This window comes from Colobus angolensis, unplaced genomic scaffold, assembly GCF_000951035.1.
Source record: "Colobus angolensis palliatus isolate OR3802 unplaced genomic scaffold, Cang.pa_1.0 Scaffold258, whole genome shotgun sequence".
In the NCBI taxonomy this organism is placed as follows: Eukaryota; Metazoa; Chordata; class Mammalia; order Primates; family Cercopithecidae; genus Colobus; species Colobus angolensis.
This window is the reverse complement of record NW_012115799.1, coordinates 4334876-4347211: the sequence shown is the minus strand read 5'-3', so window position 1 is coordinate 4347211 and position 12336 is coordinate 4334876. Positions and strand designations below refer to the sequence as shown.

The following is a 12336-nucleotide window of genomic DNA, read 5'->3' as shown; positions in this document are numbered from 1 at the left end:
CTTTATTCTCGGCCTCATTTTTACCCCTGTTACATTGTTGGGTACTTGAACCAGCCTCACCACAGAGAGCTTTCCTCACCTTGTATCTGGCAGGGACTTCAGAGCTCATGTAATTCAAATCACTTCTCTTCCCTTTCTTACCAAATGATAAAAGTGATGCCCAGAAACAAGTGACTTATTCAAGTTTAGGCTGGCAAATCTAGAAGCAGAACCCAGAAACTAGGTATGATTCTCTTTCACTCTACGGTGTTGATAAAAGGGGACAAAAAAGTTATCCTGCTTAGCTCCTTTGAGATAGTATCAACTCTCAACTTGGCTGAAAGCAGCTGACTTCTTATGTGTGCTGCTCAATAATTCTGTCAAAACCACAGAGAGGAAACACTGTAAATTATTGCCTAGTGTGCAGTTACCGATTTTCTGTAACTGGACTTTTTGAGTATTTCTCCTCTAAGTGAGCACAATGCTAAGCTTTGACAGGAGGAAAGGAGCCTTTCTCCTTCCACTGTGCTACATCTTCATGCATCATGCTGCTGCTACATTGTCAGCAGGGACTGCAGGTAGGGGCATCTGGTGGTACTTTGCCCAAGCTCCAAGCCAGAATCATGCAGTCCCTCAACCTCAGATACCACATGCTCAGACTCAGCTGTGTGTGTACCCATCAGACCAAAAAAATTACATAAATTAACATGGTGTTTGACATAACCTAGAGGATTTCATTTATTTATGCTTTCTGTGTGGAGAGCTCTATCCATATTTAGGCTTGCAATAGCCTCCTCCTATACTTTCATTGGTAGCCATTAACCATTAATTATCCATCTTATTATTTAAGTCCTTAAGGTCTTTTTCTTTTCCACTTTTAAGTCTCCTTTGGAGGTTACTTAAACTTTATTATTAGTTCATCTTATGACCTGATAGAAATGGGACAAACCAGGTACCTGGCAGGTGAGATACCTTAGAATAGGGAAGGTGCTGAAGGAGTTCTGATAGGACAAGGGAATATATGGGCAGTAGGGGTCAGACTCTTAATTTGAGTCAAGTTTATGCCATTTCAATTACCTTTTTACTTTTTGTTAAGGGATTTAACCACCTTCTTAACTCCTAAAACACTATCCATTAACTCCAAGCAGTATAGCATTAGATCAAATATTGGCAACTCAAGTAATACAACAGCATTTTTTTTTGGCCACTCCAAAATAACCCTTTCTTTTGATCCATCCTATATCCACCAACGGTCTTTATGGCAGAAATAATCATGGTAGTTAAAAGAATTATCTTAGTCCAATTGCACTGTTCTTTTTAGTGTTTCCATGAGTCCTATAATTATACAACTGCTGATTATTACTATTTTATTTTATTTACTTAAGAGGAGTCTTTTTCTGTTGCCCAGGCTAGAGTGCAGTGGCTAGTTGCAGGCATGATCATAGCACACTTCAGCCTTGAACTCCTAGGCTCAAGCAATCCTCCTTCCTCAGCCTCCCAGGTAGTTGAAACTACAGGTATATGACACCACGCCTGCTCTGACTAAAACACTTACTTAAGAAACAAGAAAATGTTATTGTTTTCTTTTTTTTGAGGAAACTTAAACAGGACCACTCATGATTTGTTTTTATTTATATCACCCAGTAATTAGTAACAAACAAAAAACAAGAAACAAATACTATAAAAGCAAACTAACTTTATTTGAATAATCTAAATAGAGAACAAAGGTAGATGAATGTGTAGCCAGAGGGAAAATATCCTATGTCAAGTTTCAAAACATAATAAGTGAAAATAAGTTTATTTCTAAACGAAATTTCAGTGAAAGAAAAATGATGTTTATTATGACATAATATATTGATTACTAATGGTGGATCTATTAACTGTCTAGTCAAAATATTTAAGCTGTATCTGCATATGTAAATAACCCTTAAAAATTAGAGAACAAAATCTGTTCTCTAATTTTACCTAGTAAAATAATGGCAAAGCAATAAACTAAATTTACATAGGTTTCATAGATATGCCAATCACATAAAATAAAAAGAATCAGGAGAGAAGCATGTCAACAATGTGTAATTTAATTTCAACAATGTGTAATTTAAACATTAGGCTTGGATAACAACTGGTAACAAATCCTACTCTGGCTTGGATAATAACTGGTAACAAATGCTAACTTAAAAGTTTTCATGAATTCAATAGCTACCAGTACAACCTCTGTCATCCTTCTCACCTTCCCTTACTTACTTAAATGGTAGCAAAATTTTCTTGAAATTAAAAAAAAAAAATCTGTTTGGGAAATGATTTTCTTAAAGTAAACAGACTTGGATGCTTATTTAAAAAGTATCTATATATTTTAATATGCAAAAACAGAAATGTACAGATACCTACACAAGCAAAAACAATTTTCTTTACATTTTTAGTAAGCTGCAGCAATAAGGATATTTTAGTTTGAACACAAACACATGAAACCTTCAAAGAAGTCCACATTTTCATAGGAAGCTACTTTACAAAGAAAATACATGTACTCCAGTTGAAAAAAATCCCAGGAATCATATTTTCTCATTTTACTATGCAGAATCAGAGTTTGAAAAATAATAATCTTTCTCTTCTTCATCTAAAGATTCCACAGCATTAGTGAAAAGTTTTCCAATACCAGAGTTTTCTCCTAAATCTGTGAAGAGAAATTTAATAAAAAGATTAATAAATTTCTAAAAGTACTTTCAATAAAACTGAAAACAACTATAAGGAATAAAATGCTAAGTCTGTCCACTTGAGAGCAATTAATTTTAATACCATTTAAATAAAGAATCTACCTTATAATAGAACTGAGCCACAAAAGAAAGCTGTATAAGTGTATTACCTGTGTTAAGTGGGGTTCTCCTTCTTGGTGTTGGAGTTGAGAAATCAGTTTCAACCTATAAAACAGTTACTATTAATAGCTAAATGGTACCTCCTGGTGAAGTCTACCTCAAATCTAGACAAAATTAAGCATGCTTATCCCCAGGTTACTTTGAACATACACCTATAACAACATTTGATCACATTATAATTATCTGTGAAATGCCTAATTCTCTTTTGGGTTTATTCAGGGCAAGAACCATGACTTACTCAATGTTGTTTCCCACTGCTGGCAAACACTACTCATAAGAAATTACTATAAACTAAGCTATAGCAGTTAAAGGATAGTCTATGGGCCTCCAAAAGTTGCCAAAATGTACTAAGTAATTAAGTAATGAATATACTGGTTTAGTAAATGTAAAACATAAACAAAATTTATCATGATTATATATAGTAATAATTATAATACTATACTGTACTATTACAGTATAGTAATTACTATACAGAATAGTAATTACTGTATTTTACCTACAGTCTGTTAATTTACCAGTACAATGTTTTATACTAGGAGAATTTTAATTCTCTGTACTTGAAATTCTTGGCTAAAATGGTAATGTAAATGGCAAGTTTGAAGTACATGCTCACACACATTACAATGCTTATCAAACTACTGACCATGGCTGGCAATCCTTAAATCTTTTAAAAATAAAAAGTAACAGAATAAAAAATATAATAGCCCCTATACTAAGAGTAAGTACTGTTTGAAGAAATTTTTGAGATACAAATTCATGCTCACAGACTGTGATATAAATGTATTTTTTTCTGACATGAGGTAAAACACTGTATTGTATCATTTAGCCCTCAAAATCATTTGGTAACATAAATCAATATAATCATGATCCCCATTGTCATACCACACATGAATAAAATGATACTAGAAAGCTTAAGTAACTTGCTCAGTGTCATAAAGCAAGGGACTCAAAGGGGTTCCCATAAGTTACCATTCTCTAAGATTAGCTACTTACTTTGACGATTTTGAGATGAAATACTTTTTCCAGAATCCTAGTACTTATATCTGATTGCTAATCAGTTATTGCAATTAAAATCAGAAAATTAAAAATTTAAAAAGTAATTCAAGGGGATAAAGGATTGTCCTAATCTTTTCTCTGAGGGATATAGATCATTCTATTAAGGCATCTTTTAGTTAAAAATTTTTCTGTTTGGATTTTAAATGTTAGAATGTAAAAAAATAAAAAATAAAAAAAAAATAAGTAGCTACATCTGAAAAACCCTTGAAACCATTTTAAAGTTACATAGGATTTGATGAAATGTCTTACTTTATGAGAATCATGACTCAGTCTGAATTATTCTTTAATCCTTGAACAGATAAGCTTTTGTGTTTTGCCTGAAATATCCTTCCCAGACCTGTGTATATTTTTCTCACCCTTCATTTCCCAAAAATCAAAGTTTTTACCCATTTTCCCCTTGCTCCAATGTTTCAGTCTATGTGATGCCATCTGTAATCCTACAGTACTTATGTACTTACCTCATTCATGGCTTCATTATTGTAACTTGTTACATTATAATCACCTTAGGGACAGGAACTGTTACATCACTTATAACTACCACAGTTTATCATATATTAAAGTTGTTTCATAGATATGTGTTGGATAAAAATACTTACTAATTTTTTCTTGATGTTGCCCCAGACAATACCACCATTACTTTTATGATATTTTTGCATACGAAAAACATATTTATCACAATCATTCCTGTTTGAATACAAAATAATTTTAAGTCAACAATATTTTTAAGTCAACTTAATTTTAAGTTAACTGTCATACTTTTAACCACAGGTTGAACAACAATTGCCTAATTAATTTCAAATGTATTTCTTTTTTTGAAACAGGGTCTCACTGTGTTGCCCAGGCTGGAGTGCAGTAACATGATAATGGCTCACTGTAGCCTCAGCCTCCTGGGCTCAAGTGATCCTTCCAACTCAGCCTCCCACATAGCTTGGACTACAGGCACGTGCCATCACGAGCCTGGCTAATCTTTGTATTTTTCTTAAGAGACAGGGTTTCACCACATTGCCCAGGCTGCTCTCGAACTCCTGAGCTCATCAAGCAATCTGCCCTCCTGGGCCTCCCAAAGTGTTGGGATATCAGGCGTGAGCCACCATGCCTGACCTCAAACGTATTTCTATCTTTAAAAAGTACATTCTGTATTTTAAAGAGGACAATACAATGTGCCTATGGAGATGGGCAAAACGCTTAAACATTTTAAAGGAAATACTGAATAAGACTATTTTGGGAAATTATGCTTTGCTTACTGTTCATTGTACCATCTACGCTCTTTCCAGTATCTTGCTGCCTCTCTTCATTTTCCAAAACTCCCACTGAGACCTCTGGTCCTTGGACTCCCTTTTGCTATACCATTATCTCTCCTGTTCACTTCCTTCCCTATATGAATTGAATCTCAGTTTATTCACTTTAAAGATATGCCTGGTGATTGAAAACCCTCAATTTTTCCAACTGTGCTGGGTTTCCAATCCAGCTCATCAAGCCTTTTATTTCTACAAAACTGTATCTTTCTTGAATTCCCCATACCAACCACCAAATTTTTTTTTGTTTTTTTCATTTCCTTTACCTTATCTCTTCCAAGTAAATAGGCTTGACTCATAACTGATGAGATTAAAAGCCAAATAGAATGGTTGTTTTTAATTCCTTAAACCCACAATTCCTAATCGCACTTATGACAGTAAATACCAGCTGAACACCCATTTCCATACTCTCCCTTACCTCTAAGATCTTACATACCTGAGTATCCTGTTCTTTATGACTATTTGGGAACAACCTTAAAGGCATGACATGTAGAAATGTGACTGTATTAAGATACTTATCTGAATCAAACACTGCTGTATAGCAATGAATAGACCTCATCAGGTATTAGCAAACTGCTTAACAAATGAGCAGGTGCGATCCCAGCACTTTGGGAGGCTGAGGCTGGTGGATTACCTGAGGTCAGGAGTTCAAGACCAGCCTGGGCAACATGGTGAAACCCCATCTCTACCAAAAACTACAAAAATTAGCCGGGCACGGTGGTATGCGCCTGTAATTCCAGCTACTTGGAAGGCTGAGGCATGAGAATTGCTTGAACCTGGTAGATGGAGGTGGTAGTGAGCCGAGATTGTGCCACTGCTCTCCAACCTGAGCAATTCCATCTCAAAAACAAACAAAAAACAAATGAACAGGCCTAGCCAGTTGTTCAGGATCAGCAACTGGTAAGTCTATTGTCAAAGAGATGTCTCTGAAGACAAAGAGTTTTTCACTTCTGAAGTGATACAACTGTTTGATTACTTAAAACTGTTATGAAAAGTTCATCAATTACTAGAGATAGTAAAGTCAAAGATAGTGAAGAAGCCTAAGAAAATCTTTTTTTTAAGGAAAAGTTTTAGACAATATAGATTCATGACGTAAGTGAGTCTATCGGATTTCCTTAATTGTAAAAGTGATGTAAATGGACAGAAAATATCCCCCAAAACAAAAAACAAAAACCCACAACCCACACTGGTGTCATTCTACAACCTAGAAATAATGGCTGGTGATGTGTAAGTTAAGAAATTTCCTTCCTTATGAATTTGCTACATAAAATTGGGATCATACTGAATGTAGTTTTTCTAGCTTTAAAAAACTACTATCCAGTGGATATTTTTCTGTCATTAAACATTCTTGAAGACATGATTTGTTTCATATTCCATTATATGGATAAATCTTAATTTATAACTTTCCTTATTTCTGGATGTTTTAGTCATTCTCAAACTTTCAGTATTGTTTTATGATGAACATCTTTGTTCATATAAATACATGCCTGTCCAAATCTCATATTTCCTTCAAGTGTCTAATAAAATTCAACGGCCAAAAGGATGAAATTTTTTTTTTTTTTTTGAGACGGAGTCTCGCACTGTCACCCAGGCTGGAGTGCAATGGCGTGATCTTGGCTCACTGCAACCTCCACCTCCCGGGTTCACACGATTCTCCTGCCTCAGCCTCCTTGGTAGGTAGGATTACAGGCGCACACCACCACACCTGGGTAATTTTTTGTATTTTTAGTAGAGACAGGGTTTCACTATGTTGGCCAGACTGGTCTCGAACTTCTGACCTCGTGATCCGTCGGCCTCAGCCTCCCAAAGTGCTGGGATTACAGGTGTGAGCTACCGCGCCAGCCAAGGATGAATATTTTAAAGCTTTTGATGATTTGATCAAAGTGCTTATCAAAAAGTTTGTCCAAAATTGTATTTTCAATATGCTTTCACCTGCACTAAATACTAAAATAAAAAATAACTTTTAGATGCCTAGGAAAATTGTATTTTTATCCAATAAGTGCAAATTAAAATTTTAGCTAGCTTCCTGAGAGTACTGAATAGTTTTTTTCTCAGTCATTATTATCTTGCTTCTGCCTCTCATTCTGTGGAAATTGCTCTAAGATCAGCAATAGCCTCTTACTCGCCAAATGGAATAGCCTATTTTCAGGCCTCATTCTTACTACTTTCCATCTTTTTTTGGTGAAATTTTACTGTTAGTTACCCCTACTTTTTTCTTAATTTTATTTATGTATATGTTTCAAATTGTTCCTGTCTTCACATGGTTCAAAATTCAAAAGCCCCCCTCTCCTTCCTCTAGCTACCTTAGTTCTCCCTAAAGATCACCAATGTTTTGGTTTCTTATGCATCCTTTTAGAAATACTTAATCTAATAAAAGCAATTATATATACACACACAAGTATATACATATATGCATACACACATATAGGTTCTATTTACACAAACAGTATATTATTCACTACATCTACCTTTTTTCCATTTAATGTATCTTAGGCATTTTATCATGACAGCAATAAAAAATATCTTCATTAATTCCTTTTTTTTTTTTTTGAGACAGGATCTCACTCTGTTGTCCAGGCTAGAGTGCAACTGTTGCAATCACAGCTCACTGCAGCCTAGACCTCTGGGACTCAAGCAGTCCTTCTACATCAGCCTCCCTAGTAGCTGGGACCACAGGCTTTCCTCACTGTATCCTGCTAACTTTTTTTTTTTTTTTTTTGGTAGAAATGGGGTCTTCCTATGTTGCCCATGCTGGTCTTGAACTCCTGGGCTCAAGTGATCCTCCCACCTCAGCCTCCCAAAGTGCTGGGATTACAGGCTTCAGCCACTGTGCCTGGCTCTTCATTAATTTCTATGACTACATAATGGACAAGGATTCATTTAATTAGTCCCTACTGATAGATTTTTGAGATACTGCAATTTAAACAATGCTACTATGAATAAGCTGTACATTCACAGTTCTATAAGTAAACTTCCTAAGTCAAAGGGTATGTGCATTTATAATTTTGATACTTACAAACTATTGCTGCAAAGATCGCACTAATTTACCTTCTCACTAGCAATGCACGAAAATTAACAATGAATTCCTTGTTAATTTGTAGGAATGCTGTATATATTACAGAAATTAGCCTTTTGCCTGTGACAAGCTGCATATATTCTTTTCTCAGGTTGTCTTTTCTTTGTAGTGGTTGGTACCAGGTAAAATTTGTTAAACATTTTTATACAGTTGACTTTATTCATCTTTTCATTAATGGCTTGTAGGTTTTATATTATAGTTAGAAAGACCATCACTAATCTGGTATTATAAAATAATTCTCCAAGGTCTCTTTAGTTTTTTTTTTTTTTAGTTTTTTACAAGTAAAACCTTGATCCATTTTGAATGGATCCAGAAGTAAATGTGGATTATATCACAATGCTATTTATTGAATAGAACCCTGACTTGATAAAATTGTCCATCCTTAACTTCTAGAAACTATATATTCTTGATTTTTTAAATAATGACTCTTCCCATTACTGGCATCTATGGTCCTCATGAAATGTTTAAATGTTCCTCACTGCTCTGATGCAGAGAATTAAAATATCATATGCATGAATATTTACCTATTTATAGAAGCTAGCATGCCAGGACTGACATGCTGACATTGAGGAGTTTTTACCAATGGAAAGATAACTGATGATGGAGTTGTTGGATTTTTGTCCATATTTGGCAGAATATCATCATCATCTTCACTGTCCTGGAAACTTGGCAACTAGAAAACAAGTATTTATTATAAGCAGGCACCCCATAAAATGTATTTTCTCATTATCACAAAATAGTTTTTGGAGGACTGATAAGTTGCTTCTCCTTATAACTTTTCAAGTTAGATAATTAAAAACAGTAGTAGGTAGAGGAGTAGAGGCTAGAGGAACTCCATTTTAGATGCTAATTCACCATGCTGACCTCTGATTAAACCCGGTTCTGGAAATGCCTCTAAGATTTCTACTTCCATGTACTTACCAGAAATTTTGTCCTTAGGTCAAAACAACCTTGGTGTTACCTTAAACACATATTTAACATAAATCCGGCCCTTAGGCAAATTCCCTATGGCATATAAACCCTGGGTCTGGGGTGATAACAGGGCATAAATCCGCCATCTTGTGGCCACCCAAGAGATGGCTTCTGCTCAAAAGTCTCTATTAAATGTTTCTGAGAAACTGTATTTGTCACCCTCTTTATTCAGCCTATAACCGAGTAGTGTGGCTTCAAACCAGGTTTTAAAACTTTTTTCTTCCTTTCTCCCCAATTTTAAGATACAACTTTGAGATAAACTGCATATGTGTTTCCATTCATCTTGAAATACAGCCTCAAAATGTGAACCTCCATTCCCTTTCTTTACCCATTCTATGCTGCCATGCCTTATGCACATGTATTTACCTAGACACTTTTTAAGTGCACACCATGCTCGTTTATCTGGTCATGTATTTCCTTAGAAGCTTCAGGGGCTGGATCCTGGCACAAACTGGATACTTCCATAATTCTCTCCCCAGTCAAGGCCAAAACTCACTCCCATCTAGAAATTTACTGCAAGATTTACTACAATTAATTTGTAACCTGGTTGGGCCCAGGATGGTGCTGGCCCCTTCACCAAATGGAATAATATTTCAAGATAAGCTGTTGAAGCACACTGAGCCACCTGACACCTCCTAACCCCTCCTCTCTTGCATTCCAAACCATTCTCTCTTTAAAAACTCCTATGTTCACTCCACAAATTGAAGACTGGAATTTTTGGAATTTCACCCACACTTCCCTTTGCTGGCACAGATAATAAAACTCTGTCACGCCTTGCTCTTGTTATATTGTCTTCTTTTCATAAGCGGCGAGTAGTTGGACTACTGTGCTGGTTACAATTTTTGGTGGCCCATACAGGGAGCCCTGTGTATGCACAGGAGGCTCCAGACCCACCTATCTGATATTCTGTTGGATGGGGCGATGGAGCCACCTGTGAGTGCCAGCTGCTCGTGGCTAGCTGACCCCGTAGAAAGAACATTAGGGGAGATTCCAGCAGCTGCCAATGTGCCTTTGTCTTGCGGAACCTCCTTTTCTCTTTCTGCCACAGCATCTGCTGCTTCCAAAGCTTCACTGATACAAAGAGACTGTGACATTTTGAAGAAGTCGACAAACGTTGGAACCAGGCGAGCTGCTGATGTGCACCTAGCCTCCCTCTGACTCTTGTAGGGTGTTGCTGGGTCTCTGCTCTGTTTAGACTTAGCTGTTGGTGTCACCATTTGGCCATTTTTACGCATGTGTATTTGTGGCACCCTCAGGCTTTGCTCACATTGGACTCAGTCCCCTGGTGGGGGCCGTTTGAAAGTGAGGCAAGGAGTTTGGAACTCTACCCAGTCCTCTTAACTGGGGATTTGTTTGGAGGCAGTGCACCATTTGTTTGCACATGTAGGTGTATAACCTTAATGTGTATATGGGCCCTCATCTCTCTCTCTTCCTCCATCTTTTCTATTCCTCCCAGCTCCATCCCACTGACTACGTTGGAAACAAGCCATCAAGCCTAACCTCCCCTGGGCTTGAAACAACTCTGGGTTGGAAACAAGCCTAACCTCCCCTGGGCCATAAACACCATTAGCTTCCTCCAGCTGGAAACAGCTAACCTTGACTGGTGACTTGTGGAAGTGGGAATGTTACAGCAGGCAGCTAGTCAGGGATAAGCAGGGAATGAGCGGGCCTCCCCATCCCCTACCAGGAATGTTGTTAGGCAACCATCCTGTGATGGTCAGGTGGTTGTTAACTGTGTCTCTAAAATGATAATTAATCGCAGCCAGCACCAGGGAAAGGCAATCTCTCAATAAACAGAAACACCTAAAATTGGTGATGAGCAGCTTCCTGATAAGATCTCAGAAGTTGGGCGAGTGGGCTCAAGCATGTGCATTAAGAGGCAAAATGGAGGAGTTTAACTGGTATATGACCTCCTACAGGCATTCGACTGGTAAGGGAAGAAAGCCTCAAGTGAGCCTGTGTGCAAATCCAGTAAATACACTGTAACTTGCTCCCCTCCCAAGTGCTAGCACACCACTCAGCATGCAGACAGACTACCCCAAAGTCACAATCAGGAGAGAAGGAACACAAGACCCCCAGAAGCATGCCAACATATAAAACCCGAAGTCACAAAGTTAAACCATGCTTCAAGTCACCGGCTTGGCCCTCTTCTGAGAGTACTTTCCTTCCTTTGGTTCCTGCTTTAAAGTTTTTTAATAAACTTTCATTCCTGCACTAAAACTTGCCTTGGTTTTTCCTTCTGCCTTATGTTTCCTTGGTCAAATTCTCTGTTTAAAAAATTTTTATAATTATTATTTAAAAAAAAAAAATGGAGACGGAGTCTCCCTATATTGCCCAGGCTGGTCTTAAGCTCCTGGGCTCAAGGGATCCTCCTACCTCGGCCTCCCAAAGTGCTGGGACTACAGGCATATGCCACCACACCTGGCCAGAATTCTTTCTTCTGAGGAGGTAAAAACTGTGGTTTCTGCAGACCCGTATGGATTCGCTGCCAGTAACAGAAGGGATTCATCCTACACTATATAGGTCTAAGGTGCTGAGGCTCTCCCTGACAGAAGATAAACAAGAATGATGGTGGTCTGCTGGTTGCACAGGTTCAGGCTGTGTCTGCTAGAAATTTTAAGGTCAAGGAAACAAGGACAAGGACAGAGCCTTAGCCTTTAAAAGACTTAATTTCTCTTGTGTAAAACAGAGATAATAACACCTATTTCTAAAGGTTATGTAGACCAGAGGTCAACAAATGTTTTCTGTAAAGAATCAGATAGTGAATATTTTAGGTTTTGTGGTCCAGTCTCTGTTCTAACTACTCAACTCTGCACTGTAACATGAAAGCAGCCATAGACAATATGCAAACAAATCTGACCTTTCGTATCAACAGAACAAAACTCTAATTCACTTAATATTATGCTTAGCCTTCAGTAGGAACTCAAGCAGTGTTAACTATGTCACAGAAAATGAGATAATTTGTTACCTCATATCACTAAAGCTGTCTATTTCTACTTTAGTTCTGTTCTTTACATTTCTATTTTTGTGAGATGGAGTTTCGTTCTTGTTGCCCAGGATGGAGTGCAATGGTGCCATCTCGGCTCACTGC

The 12336-nt window shown here is 37.2% G+C and overlaps 1 protein-coding gene across 1 annotated transcript in view; it reads right to left on the bottom strand.

Annotated features, from left to right (window-relative positions):
• Positions 1-2511: 2511 nt before the first annotated feature.
• Positions 2512-12336, bottom strand: part of MIS18BP1 (MIS18 binding protein 1) — a 54185-nt gene continuing 44360 nt past the window's right edge. The window contains exons 14-17 of the mRNA XM_011947068.1: positions 8798-8946; positions 4499-4586; positions 2837-2891; positions 2512-2647 (exon numbers count right to left, since the gene is read on the bottom strand). Of these exons, the coding sequence (XP_011802458.1) occupies positions 2544-2647; positions 2837-2891; positions 4499-4586; positions 8798-8946 (396 nt within the window). The 3' untranslated portion in view covers positions 2512-2543. The remainder of the gene's footprint in view (positions 2648-2836; positions 2892-4498; positions 4587-8797; positions 8947-12336) is intronic.